Source organism: Dermacentor variabilis, chromosome 1, assembly GCF_050947875.1.
Source record: "Dermacentor variabilis isolate Ectoservices chromosome 1, ASM5094787v1, whole genome shotgun sequence".
In the NCBI taxonomy this organism is placed as follows: Eukaryota; Metazoa; Arthropoda; class Arachnida; order Ixodida; family Ixodidae; genus Dermacentor; species Dermacentor variabilis.
In genome coordinates, this window is record NC_134568.1 from 30725102 (window position 1) to 30746385 (window position 21284).

Genomic DNA, 21284 nt, shown 5'->3' on the forward strand with positions numbered 1-21284 from the left:
ATAGCTGCTGGCACCCGTGGTCCATCTCCCGAGGTACGAATAGAACGGCTTGGGTCCATGCTGCTTCTCTGGCGCATTTTGCAGCTAGGGTTAACCAAGTCCACAACTTAGACGGCGCCCGTTGTCAAGCACTGTCAGAGGAATGATGTCCGCGACGGCACCGTTTCCCGACGTGACGCAGTCGAATCAACGATGATCATGATGGTGACGATTTACTTAATATGACACACACCTACAACGGGGGATTGGCCAATAAGCGACTGGTACATTTGCAACAAATTAAGAAGGCAATATACGTGTTACGGAATAAAAATAGCAGCAGCTGGGAACGTTGTTTTTGTTCTCGTCTTCTTCGAATAGCAAGTGCGAACAGAATTACCATGTCTGTCCTCTTGGCCGCGGAATGGCTGGAATTATTGAAAAAAATCACTTCTAACAATATTTTTGTTACGTAATTGTTTTGATTCAGTTTTTCAGCACTGCTCTCCACGCACTTCATCGAAATAAGCTCTTTAATTAACTTCACGTATAAGCCCCTCGGTAATCTGTGGATGAAGAAAAGGAAACTTGCGCGTCCTTCGGCGAATCACAAGATTATTTATTAGACATTAGCAATTCATTGTGAGCACTGGCCCTGATTCCCACAGGTTAACAACAGTGCCGTGCCAAATTGCCTTGAATTTCGAAAAAAAAAAGCCGATTATTGCCTCCCTTAAGGTGACCGCTTCTAAAATGTGCGCCAAACAGAGTGGCTTTTGACGTAGGGCTTGTTTGCCTGTTATCTCTGCATGTTACGAAAATCAGAGGTAGTGTTCAGGAATTGCAGACGCAAGCGCCGGTCAGCCTGGTGTCTAGTCGAGTTGTCGCAAGCCACACAGTGACATTGTCTCGCCGAAAGCTGGACGCACGCAGCCTAAGTCATGCTTTACTTTTTCACTCTGCGCTTCTGTGCATTTAACATGTGATAGTAAGCTCAGCCACTTGCTGCTGTTATTGTCCTCTTAACGTGTGGCTCATGCCCACTATGGGGCATCGGCTATCGCTTCTGTCAGAACGTTAAGCACACTTAGTCCTTCTAAACTTCTCTCCCATATTATCCCGTCGTCTAAAGAATTCGACAAGGCGATCGCAATAGAGCTTCGGCTGCTGCACCGACCCACATGTCAGTTACACCAAGGGACTCGCTCCAATTTTCGAGAAGTACACAGATCAATTGTAAACAAACCGTATTGGTTGGTAACAACTTTATTTGCAGTCCTGCAGAGCTTTCGCCGACGAGGCCTTAGGTCTCTCATGTGGGGACGTTGAGGTGTTGCCTCGCCGCCGCCTCGCGGGCCTGCTTTGATGGCCCAGAGTTGGTCGCCGAGGCTGGGGCTGCGCAATGAACGCAGCGGCCCACCGCGGCGCAAGGTTTCCGGAGTTAACACCGTGTGGGTTTTCCTTACAGTCCCAGAGAATGTGAGTTAAAGCGGCCATATCAGTGTGGCAGACCTTACATATATTTGTCGGGTATGTACCGGGGTAGAGCCTGTGGTATTGCGCCGGATTAGGGTACGTGAGCGTCTGCCGTTGTCTGAGGGCCGCCGCCTGCGACCTGTCCAACTTCTCGCTGCGCGGAGGGAAGGTACGACGGGCCAGGCAGAATTGCCTAGGAAATTTCGTTGTAGCTCGTCAAGCACTCTTTGGTGCTGTCCCAGGGACCTGCGACCGTTTGTCGCGAGTCGCAGAGACTCGCGACAAACGGTCAGAAACTTCGTGAAAGGATGGATCTCAAGGAGAGCGTGGTCCGGATCCTGAGCAATCGACAAGTCCAGCGGGAGGTAGATTTTCAAACCAGAATCCAGTGGTTCCCGGCGCACATGGGAGAAGTATCCGAGACACATCGCAACCGAAACGAGATGGCACACGCCAAGGCGCACAAGCTCGCGAACCGCGCCGGCGACCGTCGTCCATGAGACAATAAACCATATGCCAAGAAATAATTTGGCCTGCGTTTTGAATGCGTCACGTTAAACGATCTTATCAGATACGGGGTCATGCAGTGGCTATCTAACAGATAACAAAGAAAGCGAGGCAAAAATGCTGCGTCAGTTCACCTTTAAGGCATGAAAAAAGAGCACTGTTGAAGCACGGACTCCAGTGACAACTATGCGTTGTTCAGCGCCGTCAGTTTATCGAGCAGTACGTATCCTTGCTGCCCCCAAAAACATTAGTCCAACAAAGTATACATGTCTTCCAGTCCCTACCACTGTACTTCCATAGATGAGTATAAGAATAATTAGAAAAAAGGAAACTGCGGTTATCTGCTTCCCAGAATTTCGTGCACAAAGCATAAGCGCTCCTTACAGATGCCTCCTATAGTCTTCGACATGTCTCCAACCGCTTTGAGCTAATTTTTCACAATCTCGGGATTGCTCTCCACATGTCTGAGATTAGCCTTTATACTGCCTGAAACTCTTGGACTCACTTCTGCAGCACTTCACAGCTCATCGCTCCATCCGATATCTTTTTCAGATAGACTAAACTTGTCTAACCATTACTCTGACTGACTGAAGCACTGACTGCTTCAGCCACAATGAATATTCAATGGCACATGCACTGCACTCTGTGTCACGATGCAATGGGTTGAGTGCCAGTCCCAGAAAGCCCCAGATGGGTGGTGATCTTATTTATTTTTTACTGCTGTAATTATAACGTTCTTGGCTTATAGATCTGGCACAATTTAGTAATAGCGAGCGAACAACAAATGTCTCAGCCATATCATAAGAAGCCAACAAACACTGACACCAAAGACAACAAAGGGGAAATTACTTGTGCTTAATAAATGAAATAAAGAAACGATAAATTAATGGAAATGAAAGTGGGTGAAAAAACAACCTGCCGCAGGTGGGGAACGATCCCACAACCTTCGCATTGCGCGTGCGATGCTCTACCAATTGAGCTACCGCGGCGCCGTTTGCCCATCCACTTTCTTGGGTATTTATGTTTCCTAGTAGAACCCTGGGAGTGTTACCCAGCGCCACCACTCACAAACCTTGGCGGTGGATGTGGAACATCCTTTCTGCCGCAGGCGTCACCAGAACGTGATCTTTTTGGGTGAAGGCAACCGGTCAATTAACCCACACATGCTACCTGGAGGCATTAATGTTACTGGAGTCGAGACCCTCGTTATGTAATAAACGAGAAGAAAGGGGGTTTACCGAGGTGCCCGATTTTCATTAGTCATATAATAACAAGCCAATAAACACTGACACCAAGGATATAATGAGGGAAATTACTTGTGCTTAATAAATGAAATAAAGAAACGATAAATTATTAGAAATAAAAGTGGGTGAAAAAACAACTTGCCGCGGGTGGGGAACATTGATCCCTCCAGATGAAATTATTTTCTTGTCGTTTTGAGATCATAGACGTACACATTTGTGGTTTGTTCAATACAAAATTAGCAATTCTGTATTACTGAGCATGCTCTCGCGATCACGAAGTCAGCCAATGGCGTTGGTGGGCCAGTTGTTTTCGACGGCGCTGCATGACGACATTACGAAAGCGAGAGCAAGCGATTTTTTCCTGTGTTTGACAGTGGATTGTAAGCACCACGCTGCGTGAAGTGCAGTAATATTTGGCTCACATCTTCACAGCAACCTCCATGAAAGATCGGCGCAGTTTTCTTACCATGTTAAAAAAAGTGTTTCAGGGGTCCTGAACCACCACTGAGGCTGGGTTAAAAACACGGTCCACCGTACGCTGCTGGTAGCATCTCAACCAAATTTTGCTGTCTTGTTGGACGCGTGGAGCTCGCGAGCGGGGCGTCCAGTCACCATTTTTCTCAAACACATTCTTTTCAACAGAAGCCTTCTCCTCATTCTTTTCGGGCTGTCATATTTTGTTAGCTAGCATATTCTAAAACAGCCGCTGCTATTCACCAATAGCTGACATCAATCAAGAACGGTGTTTTGATCAGTGCGCTTCTTCCTACTGTCACTGTGTATATTTATTGAGGCAGTTTAGTAAACAGACTGCAGAAAGCGAAAATCTGTGTTTCTAATTTCGATAAGAATCACGAACTTTCGAAAGTACGAGTATCGCACTATCTCCGACTGTCGTCTGCTAAACACTCGGCCGAGTCCGCCCGCGCAGGAATTGAGCTTGGGCCACACTGCTTATCAGTGTCGTATCCGTCCGGTATAACTCATTTCTATTAGCTTTGAACGCTCAACTAGCCTCGAACCACGCGAAACTTAAGGTCAGACCAGACGTACGCTTGCCAGTACGCGCTCACTCCTGGCCTCCTGGCTAGATGCCTTGGCAGACTTCGCTTCATATTGAGATATATCGTGCAAAATGCGCAATATGGACGTCGCTATTATCCGTCCGCCAAGCTTGTGCAAGAAAAAGCTAGTCCGCACCACATGACACGGCCAGACTGGAACACACGGGCGCGAGAGCGCAATACAGCCTTGTCGTGCACATAGTCAGCAACTATACAGTTGCACTTAGCTGCGTCTGCAGCCTAGCGCAGATGCCGCGGCTGCCGCGGTGTGCCGCGACGAACGCGCTCGTTTGGGGCGCCTCGATAGCACGCCAGGTAAAATCTGCAGTGGCGTATATGTGAACCATGCGAACATACAAAATCAAATTTCAAATGCGCGCCACGGTGACGTTGAGCAGGCGGAGCGTTGTGTGCACCCGCTCACTCCGTCGTAGCCTTCGCCGTGCGAGGCGTTAAAGTATTGCTGAAACGGTCTCTTTCAACGTGAAATGCATACTTAGACGTCCGTAAAAAGTGGTTCAGTACCCCTTTTGAACAATACATGGCGCACAAGGTGTGTGGGTGACTGAGTTCTGTTGATATGAGCAATTGCGTGTTGCCGGTAATTTGCGCGCCTGAGCGCTTTTTTGCACTGATTAAACTTTTTCCTGTGTCGCTTCACGGCCGACCTGCTAGCCCCACGTGTACAAAAGCCGACATCTGTTTTACGTTCCCCCGCCGCACTTAACTCGATGGTGCTACGCACGAAGCACAGCTGGCACAAAGCGTTGTTCAGACTGATGTTTAGTTTTATGTTGTCCCAGCAGCGAGGGCACAGTATTTTTCTTCTTCCTTTCTTTTTTTTAAATCACCGCAGACATCGGCGCGAGAAGGCACACCTGCGCGAACCCACATCAATGCACTGGTACACATGCGCGTCTGTTTTCGCGGGGCTCCAGTCGCTCTCGCATTCATTTTTATTATCAATAGATCAATCATTAGTGCAAAGGCACGTGGGTATCTTTCAAGCGCACAAAAGCCATCTGCATACGTCCCTGGAGACTGCGCAGTTGGTCAACATCCGATTTCCTGTTTTCAACTGTTTTTGAGGCCGTAAGCAAGCTGATTGGTCATAAGCAAGCTGATCTGTGAACAGCTGCCACACGCTGCATAACACGTTCCACTGTCACCAACCATTTAACAAAGTATGGCGCCACGAAACAAGTTCTTTTTTCCATATGCAAAGATAAAGATGCTCACTCCGAAGAGCTTAGTGCAATCATTGACTCGGGATAACGGCGTCTGTGCCATCCTTGGTACAAGTACAGGGGTTATCCTACATGCTAATAACCATTTATGTTTTGTGGTGTGTTGTGGGTTTACTTCTTTAGCAAAGCCATGCATATTTAATATTTGTTCATAAGCTATAACTTATAATGGAAGACAAAAATGCAACAGGACATCCACATTCCAGAATAATTTAAGTGATCCTTATATATTTAACATTGCTCACAAGAACTTCAAGTATCTAGATTATTTTATTGTATTTCTGACGCCTGCATTTTTTTCTGGTGGAGCGTTTAACGTGGTAAAAGTGTTTATTAACTGCAGGAAGGACATCTAACTTACTCGTTATCTGTCGATGAAACATAAATATGGATATTTACATAGGCGTCAACACCGGGGACGGGGGGAGGGGTGGGAAAGGAAGCGGAGTCAGTGCCCCGCCTAACTTTCGGGTCACTCTTCGTGCCAGCCCCTCTTTCCCCGCCATCCGCCCCATAAAAAAAATTCCTTTTCTGCCACTTCCCTCCCTTCCCGGAATGAAGAACCACCGCACGTAAAAAAAAAAAACACCACGCCTACACGTCGACGTCAACTCGACCGCGTCTGAAAAGAACAGGGAGAGAGGATGGAGTAAATGAGAAATGCTTATGTATTTATAACAGAGCGACTAGTTTTTTTTATGTTTAAAGGCGGTTTCAACCAAGTGTCGACACTAAATGCAAGGTTGACAACACCTGTGTTCAAATGATTTGATGAATGTATGTTCATTATATGTCTCTATTCTATCCCTTCTTCATGTTGAATATTCCCTTAATTCGTATCTACCCGCCGTGGTTGCTCAGCGGCTATGGTGTTGGGTTGCTGAGCGCGAGGTCGCGGGATTGAATCCCGGCCATGGCGGCCGCATTTCGATGGGGGCCAAATGCGAAAACACCCGTGTACTTAGATTTAGGTGCACGTTAAAGATCCTCAGGTTTTCGAAGTTTCCGGAGTCTCCCTCTACGGCGTGCCTCATAATCAATCAAAAAGTGGCTTTGGCACGTAAAACCCCATAATTTTTTTTAATTCGTATCTGAATCGTATGGTATTTCACGCGCAATTACGATTATATTCATCGGGTCCCCTTGGCCATCCTGCAATCTAGGAGGGGCTCGTTGTATTCTTCAGAAGTCTTGGCAGCCACGTATTTGTGTCTCCAAACCAAGGTAGATGTCCAAACTTTGTTCCACGTCTGGCTGTTCCTGTCGGGCACAGTACGAATCCCACATGTGTTATCCTTGTTGTGTCGCCTCCCACGCGTGATTATTCGCTCTCTGTATCGCATTTTGAAAACATGGCACCTAGGGCTACGCGAATGGGTCATGGTAACCTAGAAATGCTTAGTGGGGGCTGCCTCAGGTTCCACCTAAGGTTGCTGACCGGGTTTGTGCACGAGCGTCAGCTGATGAGTAGAAGGGAGCATTATCTTCCATGAAGCGTCGCACGGCCCCAGGGCCGGACGGGTTACCCGTTGAGTTTTATCTATCATAGTGGGAAGATACTGGTGCCACTTTCGTGTCTGTTATCAGCCGCTGCTTTGAAAACTGCATTCCCGGCTAGTTTTCGCGATGGTCGCATTGTGCTGATATCTAAGCACGATCCATCGTTAGTTCGTCCAGAGGAATGGATATCAATCACGATTCTCAACGTTGACTGCAAAACCTTCACAGCTGTTGTCCCTCGACGCTTGGGAAGCCTGATGCCTTCCTTAATAGGACACCACCAGGCATGCTCGGTCCCTGGCAGAGAGATACCTAGTATCTCGTTCGTTGCGCGTGATATAATGACGTAAACGCTGACCAGGTCAGCACGCGTTCTCTTAATTTCACTAGATCACGAAAAGGTGTTCGATCACCTTGAACAAGCTTAATATTTAATATACTGACCTCGTTCGGCTTTTCGTCAAATTTTGTTGAATTTGTTAGGAATGCCTATTCACATATCCGAAGTACATTGTTGCTTGATGGTCGTGAAATTTAGCCATTTCCCGTTACTCGTGGATTAATGGATGGATGGATGGATGGATGGATGGATGGATGGACCGATGGATTTATGGATGGATGGATGGATGGATGGATGTTATGAGCGTCCCCCTGGAGCGGGGCGGTGGGTGGCGCCACCAAGCTCTTGCTTTTATACTGCCTAATGTCCTACCTGTAGGTTAAAAAAGAAAAAAAGAAAAGAAAAAAAAACTCGCGATGAATTCCCATAACCAAATTTTCTGAGCCCCTATGGTGAACTTTGTTTTTGTACGTCTCCGTTTTTTGTTGTTTCCCTACTTTTCTTCCACCAATCTTCCAATCGCCTCTTACTAATCTCTATTGCGGACATGTTTACTTTCCCCCTGCTCTCGCTGAACCCAAGGGCTTCAAGGAGGCCAGTGGTGCCTAAATCGACCAATGGGCGGATATCTTCACATTCTAACAAAACATGCTCTATCCTTTCCCTAGCTTTACCGCAGCAAGCACATGCTTCTTGTTCCCTCTTATATCTCGCTTTATAGGTGCGTGTTCTAAGGCATCCCGGTCTCGCTTCGAAAAGTAATGAGCTTCCCTTTGAGTTATCTATATTGTTTCTTTCCTCATTTCGTTTTTTCCTCTTAACTAGTTACTCATAGCAGGTTTCTTTTCCATTGCCGCCACCCATGAGATTATTTCAGCCTCTCTGACTTTCCGCTTGACGTTCTTTGTTGCTGTGTTGCTCACCCTACAGGCCACATACTTGCTGGTGAACTTCCTAGTGCTGGTGAACTTCCTGTACAAATACCTCAACGCTCTCCCAGCCCGTTTATTTCTTCCATATTCCTCAGTAATTCTTCATAATCAATTTTACTGTGAGCTTCCCTCACTTCAAAACTAGTCCAGCCCATATCACCCTGCACAGCTTCATTTGTAGTCTTCCCGTGAGTGCCAAATGCGACACATCCCACTGACCTTTGGTTCCCATCGAGTCCTGCTTGTACCCCTGATTTCAAGCAAACAAAAGCCTTTCAAATCTAAGTCCTAGAACCATTACACCTTTCCATATATCCCGGAGCACCTCGTACCTATTGTATCCCCATAGCGCTCTATGTTTTATTGTGGTTGCATTGCTGATCCCCTTTACTGTTATAGTTTTTTGCTGTGTTTCCATATAGCTGTTGCCTTCGTTTATCCATATACTAAGGTATTTATATTCTTTTACCCGAGGTATTTCCTGGCCCTGCATTACCACTATCTGCTCACTGCTTTATTGAATACTATAACACCTGGTTTTTTAACGCTAAATTTCCAACCTGAAACCTCGCCTTCTTGTCCGCAGATATTAGCCAGACGTTGCAAATCACTTTGCTTGTTAGCTAGCAACACAATGTCGTCCGCATAAAATAAACCTGGAAGCTCCTACCCTACTACTGTACCAGCCTGTTTGTATGAGAGATTAAACCCGATATTACTTACTTCTAGCGACCTCTCCATCCTAACCACGCACATCATAAACAGCAGTAGGGATAGAAAGCACCCCTGCTTCAGTCCCTTGTTGATATCAACTTTATCCTCGCTTCTCATCCTTTTCCATTCTACGCAAACTGTATTTTCTAGGTAAACCTTTCTAAAGAGCAGTAGACAATCGTCGCCTAAGCCTTCCCCTTCTAGAATATCCCACAAAATGTCGCGGTCAACATTGTCATACGCTCCTGTAATCTCTAAAACAGCCACATATAACGGTCTGCTTTCTACTCTTTATATTTCAATACACTGAGTAAGAACAAATAAGTTATCATCCAAACGCCTACGTATTCTGAAGCCACATTGAAGTTCTCCCAAAATGTCATTCTTCTCTGCCCATGCTTGCAGCTTTAATTTAATTGCCTGCATTGCTAACCTGTATATCACCGATGTAATGATCAACGGTCTATAGGAGTGAATTCTATCTTTCTCCCTCTTACCGTTATAAAACAAATTCATTTAACTTTGTCGCCAACTGTATGGTATTCGTCTATCTGTTAAAGATTTTTCCACTGCTTTCATAAGAGCTTACTTTTTGGTCCTAGTTCGTTAATCTGCCCAACGGGAACCGTATAGCCCTGTGGCTGCGCGCTAAGGAATTTTCTCTTACGCTTTCTTCCAGTTGAAATTTGTCAGCACTAGCTCCTTTTCCATCTAGTTCTCTCTCATGCTCTTTTTTTTCTTCAAATACAACCTCGTCATTACTTTGGAAAGATTCGGCTGTTATTTTTCGGATGTAATTTATTGCTGCGTCCCATTCCAGTCTGTTTCCATCTTCGTCTAGGATATGGTGCATTTTTGTTGACTTCCTGCCGACTAATTTTATGTGGTTCCAAAATATTCTACGTGCGGCCTTCTTTTTGTCACGTACTTCTGACAACCAAAACTGACTTTCACCTTTTATCTTTGCTTGCACGAGTATTGGAACCATAGACATTTTCTCCCGGCATATTTCCCATTTATTGGCTATTTGATCCTGCGGCAACTGCGCCTTTCTGCCCGCCTGTGCTCTCGGGATGCTTTCCGCCGTTCGGCGATCGCTTCTCGTATCTCCCTGTTCTACTAGCTTTTCGGATTCTTTCTTCCTTTCCAACGAACATGTTGTTTCTCTTTCCGTATTTCTACTGTTATTACACTTAGAAGCTAACTATATTCCCACTCTTTACTCGGCCATTCGCCAAGTTCTTCGTCGACTCTTTGACTATATTTGTAGTTTGTTCAGTGTTCAAATTTGGACTGGCCATTTTGCACTCCTTGCTCTCTTTCCCAACTACATATCCCATTTTCAAAATGATGCGTTTATGGTCACTCCCTATGCTGCTATACCCTTCCTCGTCAATGACCATTTATCTCAACTCATCATGAATTCCTCCTCTAATCAGACAGTGATCAATGGTTGATTGCCGGTTTCCCACTTCCCACGAGATCTGTCCTTCACACTTAGGCCCTGTATTCACGATAAAGAGTTTGTGTTGCTCACAAAGATCTAGCATTGACTTCCCGTTGTTGTCGGTATAGCCATCTAGATCCTGTATGTGGGCATTCATTTCACTTAATAGGATAATTTCGGCATCATTCCCGAAACCCTTAATATCAGCACTTAGGCATTCAACTAACTCTTGATTATTCTCTGTGCAATTATTTCTGGTTCACAAATACGTTACGCCCAAGTGTTCGTCAGGGGGGCCCTCTATCCCCAGTACTCTTTGTGCTCAGCTTTGAACCATTTATGCGCTCAGTGCTGAGATACCTTTACGTGTGCGGTCTCCCACTGCCTCGTAGCGGTGTTGTGAAGGCGACAGCCTTCGCCGATGACATCACATTGTATCTCAGGAATGAAGATGGCTTATCCCGTACCCTTCGAATTTTCACTGAGTACTGAAATACTTAAGGTGCTGCTATATATTTTGCAAAATCTCGTTGTTTGTTCATTGGTCCACCACACACACGCTAAGTCCCCTTTTCCATCTTTAAAAGAGCGATTCTATTCGTATTTTAGGCCTTGATTACACTTATGTTGGCATATCAGACTCTTTGTGGCTCCTAATTCTTAGAGATGTAAGGCGAAATATTCAGGATGCTGAAGGGTATGATTTACCCCTATTAGAAAGAAGGTACTTAGCACAGTCTGTATTTTGCAGTCATCTATGGTACGTGGGTCACATTGTACCGCCACCATTACGGGTTACTAGGTCCTTGCAGTCTCTTCTTGGTTCCTTCTTCTGGTCGGGTAGTACAGTTCTGGTCTGTCGCATGGCACTTGGGCAACCACGCTCTTGCGGTGGGTTCGCACTCTCATCCGTGTCTGTCCGTTGGCTACTTGCTGTGCAATTTTCGCTCCGCTTGTTGCAGCGTGATCAGTGTCCCGCGCGTGAACTCGCCTGCTATTTCCTCGGTACAAAAATATGTTACTTGTTACCGGGCGTGGCCTTAAATCGCGGACCACAAGCGATAAACAAACCTGCGTTTTACTCTACGACCTTGGCATTATATCGCCACGTTCAACAGGTATGTCCTGATCTAGACGTTCTCGAAAACCGTGTTGTGGATACAATGTCAGCCTTACGGCTTCCTCTAGTTTCCCCAGCGCGCCGCGGCGCCGCGCACGTTCCAAGAATGTGTCGTGGGGTGCCATAACAAAGTTCCTTTCTTCCTGGCCACCTACGCAACTTCATGTGGCGTCTTGGCTGGAAAGTGCTCCCAACGCGTGACAGACTAGAGCGGTGGGGCTAGTCCCATCTTCGCTGTGTCCCAATTGCCCATTCAAGAATCGAACAAGCATGTGCTGCTGCAATGCGTCGTTGCCAGGGTATTTTGCAAGGCCGTGCATGCTGGTTTCCGTGGCCTGGGAGTTAACCGCTTTATTACATCTGGTCGCTGCTCACGAAGCCGCTCGCGCGACATTTAATTGTTGCAGGAGCCTTTTATCGGTGACGTAACCGGTGCGAGGCAGTTGCCGCGAGACATCGTCGCCGCGCTCTGTTTCCACTTCTGGAGAAGCTCTAATCTGAACTACTGTCGTTTCTGTCAGCAGAGTTGTTCTTCCTTGGGTAAGAGTTCTTTCGGCAGTGGTCATGCCGTTTCCTGTCGGTAGATGACGGACGCGTATGGCTTAATTTTCGACCAGCCTGGTACTTGTAGCCAGGCCATCAAAAGTATTCATTGAATGTACGTGGAATGTAGGTGCCCGTGATTTCTGTGTGTACGTTCTCTAGTATATGTGATCATTTTTGTATATACACATCTCACGGCATCACTGCAAAATTATGTAAAGTGTCTCTGTCACATAATCATTGTACATAACCGTTGTGTACACTGTATATATTGAACATCATTTTTTATAATGTGACAATTAGTTTATCAGTAACTGGGCGTTTCCGTGGGTTTATGTCGTTATATGTTAGTTAGTGAGGACTCGGACACTACTTTGAGAACGTGCCGTGTATACAAAGCTTCGTCTGTTGTACATGTTGTCGTCCTGGTGGAGTTGTGCCGTGATTGTGACTCAGTGCTCGTATCGTCTCTTGTTGAAATAAACTTTTTCTAAACTCACAGATTACTTGAACTGCAATTATTAATACTAACAACGGGAGACAAAAATGTTGAACGACCGCTGCCGAAATGAATGGCCAAATGGACAGCGTCGATGGAGACAGTTTATTTCAATGACGAACACCTGACCAAACGAAGGAACAATATTGGTTGCACAGTGCACAGATAAGTAACATTCTCATCTAATAATTGTACGCCACACCAACTTACCGGTCAAAATATGACATGGTTAGAAAATAATCGATTTTAATAGCGAATATTGTGCTTGATTGATCGAGTTATTAGGAACAGGAAACGTTGGAAACAGGTACAATATGCGCCGGCTTCTAAACAGCGTTAAGTTGTATGAATGAATGATGATATAGGTGATTAATAAAGGGAAAACGAGACATCCACCCAATCGTAGCATTTGCTACAAAGGAAACCCATACGGGTTCCTCGAAAGGAAAGCCTCGCAGTTGAAGAAAAAGCCGTCCCGATCCGGGACTCAAAACCGGGACAACCGCTTTTGATGGGCACCCGCTCTACCAGCTGGTCTAACCAGGTAGCTAGCAGATGGCAGGGCGAAGTCGAACTTATCGACAACTCTAATCAAAGGCAAGAGTTCGACGTAATAGTTATGTGGAAACCCGCAAGGTGGAGAGAAGTAATTAATAAAGGGAAAATGAGACACCCACACAATCGTAGCAATTGCTACCAAGGAAACCCATAAGGGTTTCCTGGAAAAAAAAGTCTCGTAATTGAAGAAAAATTCACGCTGGTTCGGCATTCGAACCCGCGACCACCGCCTTCCCGGGGCAGCCGCTCTACCATTTGAGCTAATGAGGCGGCTAGCAGATTTCAGGGCGAAGTCGAACTTATCAGTGAAGTGAATCCTTAGAGGTATTTAACAGTTCGTTACCAAATAAGGAGCACTAATTTCCAACTGTGCTGATAGGTAACGTACACTGTGCCTCAACTATAACAAAGTTGAAGGTCCACCTTGTCAAGTCGACGTTTCGTCACAGCACTCCGCTGCTCTACAGTAGCGTACAAGAATAGCAACCAAACGGCAGGCAGTCATTTGCACTTGTGCTATTAGGTAGCGTGCACACATCGTCAGGCTTGACAATATTAACCTCAGCCTGAGGTGAACCTTGTTAAGAGGACATTTTGTAGTCGCACTGCGTCATTCTGAAACAGCGTACAAGAACTGTAGCTAAAAATGCCATTATTCATCCCTCGAGTTCTCTAAGCAGGCCGCGGTGGGAAAAAGTATTTCACTGACCAGTTTTTGAAAGGAAACGGGACGATCCTTGCTGTAGAAAACATTTTTCACTTTAGTGTCCCTTTAACTGCGATTATATATATATATGTATATATATAGATATATTCGTGTTGCCGCAGTGTTCGCAATAATTTCTGTTTTAGGAGGAGCTTACCTTTTAGTGCCAGAAACGTTTACTGGCAGCAATACAACAGGATCATTCAAATATACATGAGGTATGCGCATTCTCCTACGAGTGCAACTTGCTTTTTCTAAAGTGAAGTGGGAAAGTACTCAGGGAAGAGCATACATTTAATTATTAACTTCCAAATACAGGTGTACTGTAGGTGCCTTCTAATGAGAAGAAGTCGTGTAGAAGCTGCGAAGTCACTCGTTGAGACAGGGCAACTTGGCTACTGACAGTTGCTCTTGTCGTAAAGCTGTTGCTTTTCTCCCTTGCACTTTTCGTTGAACTTCTTCTCGCATTTTTCTGGTACGGAATCCTTGGAGTCAGTGGTCACCCACAGTATGCATTCTGTCAAGAAACGTAATAAAAAATGAATGACACATTGCTTAATAGGTTATGCCCACGACAACCTGCGACATTTAAACGTTGTGTATGTGTAGTGCGTATTTCAGAAAGAGCTGAAACATTTAGAACGTTGATACGGGTTTCTGTGAGTAAATGGTATTTCAAGCGGTACAGCACATGAAGTCCATAAAATGTAATATTTTGTCACTCTAATTAATTTCTCTAAATGCGCGATTCATTAATTTCTCAAAAAATGCCACCAACAGAGCAATTATAACGTAGGTACTACTGCCTACAGGAACATGTCCGAATATTTTAAAAAATTCGATGCAAGTGCGAGTTATATGGATAATGTAACAAAACCAAGGACCAGTGGATAAGTGGTGTGATTTTCTCGCTCAAGAGCCACACACGGCATTGATGCGCACGCACGAATATCTGCATTTTTTTTTCTTTTTTCGCCGCTTCACCACCACGCGGCACAACATCACTTCACCACCATTACACCGCTAGGGTTAGCATGTATGTCCGCCGCAGTGCGGCAGAGTTGCACAACTGCTTACCGCACAGTGCTCGCAATGCCCTTCGCCGAACGCCATCACGTGGTCAAAAAAGGAAAAAAAGAAACTCTACTGAGCTGCGGAGAAGCGACACGTTGGAGGCGATGCCCTGGAAGACTCCACATGATGCAGCCGATCAAACGCTATTAACATTGTCTCTGCTGTCATCGCCAACGCCCTAGTGTCAGTTGCTGCAAGCATTTTTTCGTGCAGCACCGATTATGCTGCGTAATCGCTGTCGTACGATGCATCCGTAATTTTTTGCACACCGCGATGAGGTGTAGCGCGCGAAATTTTCAGAACCGCAGAGAAACGGCAAAATGGTATACGCGGGGCCACACGGAAAATATGTCATGCGCTGCCGACTGCAGGGGGGCGGAAGCAAGGAATGAATTGTGTCCGTCTTTTGACCCAATCGGCGTCCCTACAGAAGTTGTACAATTCAAAATGCCCGCGAGAGTTTTTTCTTTTTTTTGTAATGCTGCTAATCTGCAAGGCGTGCAGCTTCAGTCGGCGGATGCACATCTTCTTAGTGCGGGAGACTCGTTACGCGGTTAGATACTGTAAACGCGATTTTGCGTATTAAGCTAACTCGCGAGAAAATCTATTTCCAGAGAAAATAGATTTCCATTTAAAAATAACAATAATGAGGAGTTTAATGCCCCGAAACTCGAGGGTGGCTTAGGAGGGACGTTGTAGTGGATGGGTCCAGATTCACTTCGACCGCCTTCCTGAGGTCCTTAGGGCACTCTTAAACCTAACTACACCACCGTTCCTGCATTTTGACCCAATCGAAATGTGGTTGCCGCGACCGGGAGCCGAAACCGCAACCTCGTTCTCGGCAAAACTCCGATTTAGTGGCCTTCGGGACAGCTACGTCAGTCAGGCAAAATCATTCACAATGCATTTTATATTTATCCACAATGCAACGTTTCCCTGAAAGCGCCCTTCGATCATATCTACCGCTTAAGAGGGAGAAAACAAAAGTTGGCTCGACAATTGCTACGCCTACATCGATAACAACCCGCCGTGGTTGCTCAGAGGCTATGGTGTTGGGCTGCTGAACACGAGGTCGCGGGATCGAATCCCGGCCACGGCGGCCGCATTTCGATGGAGGCGAAAACACCCGTGTACTTAGATTTAGGTGCACGTTGAAGAACCCCAGGTGGTCAAAATTTCCGGAGTCCTCCACTACGGCGTGCCTCATAATCCGAAAGTGGTTTTGGCACGTAAAACCACATAATTTTTACATCGATAACAGAAGTATTAGGCACCGCTTCACCGGCACTTCGCCGCGACATGGCGATAGCCCCTCTCGCGACAGGCGTGTGGAAACGGGCTCCCTTAAGTGAAAGAGACGAGAACACCGGGCTGAAGAAGGATGCGCCGGGGTAAAGGTGGCCGAGAGGCGGCGGGAAACGGAAAAAAAGAACCACACCGGCTGCTGAGCACTGCAGCATGCAAGGTGCGTGTCTAGACACTAGAGAGCAGTTGACATTCCGAGACGATGCCAGTTACAACGCACGGAAGACGGCGACTGTGCGAGGCGCGTCTTAAAAGAGATCACCGAAAAGAAGTGAGCGGTGGTGCAGCAGGAGTAGAGAGTCTCTACAGCAGGAGTCTACGACGCTTCTGGTGCAGCTCATCAAGACATTCCACAGGTGTCAAAAGACGAGCCCTGCCTCACACGCAGATCCGCTGCATAAGAGGTGCTTAATATCGCAGAATACTACTGCTTGAGCTGGAAAACTCTAAGAGGCGAGCATTATTTGCGCGAGAAATTAAAGTACATAATCGAGTAATCACAAAAACGTCGTTAATTGATTTCGAATTAATGAGTTTACCACACACACTGCAATTTATAAATTGTAGCCGTAAAGTTCGCAACCCGTATCTGAGTGGAACGAAATCTGAGGATGAAACCGATTGTAAGATAGACATGTGTTCCCAAAGTCTGCGGCGACAGCATTGGTGTTGTACTTATGTTTACAATACAATTCATTAAAATGCTTTCTATTAAAAAAAAAGGGGGGAAAACTCGCAGTTTCGCCTGAAAGGCCTAAACGCTACCCAGAGCTTCAACAAGGTCAATTCGCTCGCTGCTGCGGCCGTGCTTATTCACTCCAGCGTTTTGACAGCGAGTTTCAGCGGTCATCGAGTGAAACGTGTTTGTTTTTGCGCGCGTGACACCATGTTTGTTAATTTCGTTAGTATGCCAATGTTTACAACTTTATAGGGCAGATAAGTCTACTATCCTTATTTCGTATAGCGTCACACTGGCTTCAGATACGGAAGCCTCCTCTAGGGAGGAGCATATTAAACGTCTGAGTTACCATCAGGACACGTCAGCACACCTCCTCACTGCACCAAAGTGTCCGCTTTTAAAACAATCGTCTCCCCTAGGAAACTCGACTAGCGGATGTCATGACTGTATCTCTGCCAATCATAAGCGTCAAACGGCTCGCAATACCCCTCCCCCCCTCCCCCATTCTGACGCACCGTTCCGCCAGATTCTTCTTCCTATGTTGCACCTTCGCCCCCGCATATGGCGCAAGCGTGTAGCAATCTGGGAACCAAGGTCAACGCTGTCCCCATGGTAACCTTCGACGTTGGCACCTTTCATCAATTAGTTCAGCTTGCCAGGGACAGGTTCAAGTAGAGTGATCTGCGCGGTAGTCGTCACCCTTTGTTTGCGCGCCGCAGTTTCTGTGACGTCTCTGCGCGCGCTGATGAAAGGACGGCCTCGTGGGAGCGTCCAAGGAATTCTCATCACCGTACTGAAACGTAACAACCGTCATGCTGCAGCTCGCATCAACGCGAACGAAGCCGCGAAAACACAGCGCGCCACGGACTCTGTACCCGTCGCAGATGGCTTTCAATATACAGTGGCCTGGGCGCGCGCGCGGCTGACCGCGCCGGTCCGAGTAGAACGCCCCCTCCCCCCCCACCCCTTCCCCGGCCCTATCCATGGCGGGCCTTGGCCCCATCGCAGGTAGCTTTCAAGATACAGCGGCCCGGACGGGGGCGCGCGAGCGCGTGGGCCACCCGGAGGAGAACGCGCCCCCCCTCTCGCTACCCTCCACCCGGAGCCTTGCGCGCGACAGAAGACGGCGCGCTTCCTCCCTACTTTCTTCCCTTTTGGGGGGTGAGAGTCAGCCGCGATCGCCAGCTCACCCTGGCACGCTTTACCTCGCACTTACTCTATACGGCGCGCGACGACGATTTATACAGAACATCACGGCGACGCCGACACAGACGGCAAAAATGCGCTTGGTGTGTCCGTATAATTGCTATGGCAATAATAAGTAGAAGGACAGTGAAATTTTGCCGCAAGTTTGACGGCGCTAATTTAGGTTGAGCGCATCACCTTGCGCACAACCTAAACAACCGAAGTCAGACACACATGGTCCTCCTCGGCTTCAGTAAAGCATTTGGTTGTGCAAGCCATGTAAAATTATTTGTAAAACTAGAGGCTACGATCGGGTATCGTCAGATCACTGCATGGATAAAGAACTTCTTATCGCATCGAACAGAGTACGTTATTGTAGATAGCACCTCTTCCAGGTATGTAGCTTTCCCCTCCGGTGTTCCCTAAGCGTCACTATTTGGCCTATTGCTATTTTTTATCTTTATTATCGACATTGCTGCTAACATTGAATGTTACATTAAGGTCTTCGCGGATGATGGTATTAGTTATAAAGAAATTGTCAGTTACGCAGACAACTTATTATTAAACAAAGCACTCGTGTTGGTGTCCAATTGGCGTAAAGAATGGCGAATGTCAAGCAACACCACTAAATCTGTATGCATGTCCTTTACAACAAAAAAGAAGCCCTCGGAATTTTCTTACGCTCTCGGTGGCACTTGCCTGAATAAAGTAAATAACCACAAATACCTATGTTTGACATTCTCATCTGACTTTTCATGGAACTTGCATATTGATAATGTTACTTCAGTCGCATTACGCAAACTTTTTTTTTCTTGGATGATGTTTACGCCTTGCGCCGAAGCACACCAGACTACTGACCTATACAACTTTTGTTCGCCCCCGTCTTAGGATACCCTAACATCATCTGGTTTCCGCACACATTAACTAACGCATCAAAACTAGAAAAGATGCAAAGAAAGTTGTGAAGTTCATCGTTAACAAATACAGGCCCTATGACTCCCCTACACACCTCTTTGCTGATGCAGGTCTTAAAACACTATCTGTTAGGGCAAGACAAGCCCGCTTAAAATTCCTCTACCAACTAATGCACGGCAGTTATAAAATAGACTGAGCTAAGTACATTACTTTGTCTACGTCACGTCTATCGCGAAAGAAGCACCCATTTACATTAAACCAGTACAGCGTTCGCAATGACACGTTCAAATTTTCACTTTACCCACGTGTGATCAAAGAATGGAATCTCCTCCACTCAGACGCAGTTTCCTCTCCGTCACTTTCATCGTTCATCAACCTACTAGAGACATCCAACACAGAAAACGCCACTTAACACACCCACATATCTTAACTGTAATACTCAGTTCTGCGCGTGGAATTCCTGCATTTCAAGTCCCAAACTGGCCACTTCTGCGCTGTTGTCTGTTAGCGGTGTAACTTCTCTAATCTTACATGGGTCATTTATTCGCTATGTTATATAAATTCTAGTAGTACTATATTTGTTACTGAGCGATATTGTTATACCAACCAAAAGTATTGTATTTCACATCGTCATTGGTGATTTCTGCAGTAGTTAAGGAAGCTTTTCTTTTTCTTTCTTTTTCTTTTACTGTGCCATGTAGCATGGCCTGTTTGTTTCTTTTTTTTGTAGAACTGTCTAATACGATGCCCACCTGCTTTGATCTCACTGAGACTGGCAGTATCGCAAATAAATAAATAAATAAATAAATAAATAAATAAATAAATAAATAATACTGGTCATAATTTCAAAATTCATTCGAAGTGAATGTGCCTTGCGAACATACTGGTTTCATTCCGTAAATTCTAATACGTGTGCTACAGTAGTTAGGAACAAAGTCGATTAGTAAATTCTGTCATTTGTCAATTATTCATTTTAATTTCTAGTGAAATAAATGGCGATTTCTTCGAGTAATCCTGCTGTATGGGTAAATGTGTGTTTTCATGACTCCCGTTGCACATTAGGCAATGAGCAGTCAATATTTTCTGTCCGTTTCAGTTGAGTGCATGGCAAAATGTTTAAGCAGTCGCTCACGATCTCCTGCAACTGGTGGAAAGTATCCCACGAAGCAGGTCGTGCCGTCAGTGTACAATTCCCTAGCCTCCTCAAGGTTCTGGGTGTCTGCAAAGAAAGTAAACAAGAACAACAAGAACAACAACAACAACAACAATAATAATAATAATAATTTAAAAATTGGGCTCCGATCCACGCTGCGAAGGCGGTGGGCCAGCGAAGCTGTGGTATCACCTGGTATGTAGACCAATATGACATTGCCTTGAACGATTGAGCAATGCATTACATTAAAGGATTAACAGCAAGACTATTAAATGCGCTGTACCTAATTAAAAGGTACAGCGTAAAAGGCGTTCTAAATGTTTGTGACTTCCTTTGGGCAGGAGGCGGTGCGTCCTTCCTACCCTGAGCACCATGCAGTTGTACAATTGACGTTAGGGTTCCCGTCGCCGCTCAGCGTGTTCCAGAAGCCCTATGTGTGGCCTTCCCATAGCGTTATCACAACACAAATGAAATCAGTTGCTAGGCGGGTTCTTTTTAATGCGACAGCGTTAAGGAGCTCGTGTCACAGAAAAGCCGGTATCGTCGGCGTTGGCCGTGAGCGAAAAATGGCGTAAGGCAATTCATAAATAAAAACAACTTGCAAGATGGGCTGGGTGGGAAGCGAACCAGGGTCTCCGGTATGTGAGACGGAGACGCTATCACTCAGCCTTGAGTTCGATGCTTTTTAGCGGGACAAAAGCGCCTCTAGTGAATGCGGTGTTGCCTTACAAACGTTCCGTAGAAAGTTATGCTGCGGTGTGTATCGGTTATTATGAGCATGTAAATTACGGAAGTCGCAGTTAAACGCGTAGCGAAGTAAGTTTCCGCTACATTTCTTCTGCGCTTGGCGCACACGCACAGCCATCTTGCGGCAAACACAGAAGACCCCCTCCTCGCAATGTAAGGCGCCGCCCCGACAGGTGGCGCGCCATTCGTCCGCTTCTCCCCTTCGTCTCGTTTGAGCGCATCGGGGCCGTGCGGGGACCGGTGCAAGGATGCCCCAATACCGCTGTGTTTAATAAGTTTTCTCGCTCTCTCCCCTTCCAACTTCCAGCGTGCGTTAGTCGAACCCTTGTGTTTAGGCGACGCGGCTCCTC

The 21284-nt window shown here is 46.2% G+C and overlaps 1 protein-coding gene and 1 non-coding gene across 3 annotated transcripts in view; both read right to left on the reverse strand.

Annotated features, from left to right (window-relative positions):
- Positions 1 to 2878: 2878 nt before the first annotated feature.
- TRNAA-CGC (transfer RNA alanine (anticodon CGC)) lies at positions 2879 to 2951 on the reverse strand. The gene has a single exon. It is a non-coding gene; the product is annotated as a tRNA-Ala (tRNA).
- Positions 2952 to 14169: 11218 nt separating this feature from the next.
- LOC142576198 (uncharacterized) overlaps positions 14170 to 21284 on the reverse strand; it is a 42247-nt gene continuing 35132 nt past the window's right edge. Inside the window, exons 4-6 of one of the 2 annotated variants that reach the window (XR_012826803.1) lie at positions 20167 to 20253; positions 19336 to 19413; positions 14305 to 14393 (exon numbers count right to left, since the gene is read on the reverse strand). Coding sequence is in view for 1 of the 2 variants with exons in the window: in XM_075686219.1 (XP_075542334.1) it covers positions 14272 to 14393; positions 20167 to 20253 (209 nt within the window). In the remaining variant the exon portion in view is untranslated. Of the gene's footprint in view, positions 14394 to 19335; positions 19414 to 20166; positions 20254 to 21284 lie in introns of both variants that reach the window. The other variant, XM_075686219.1, reaches the window with a different exon arrangement.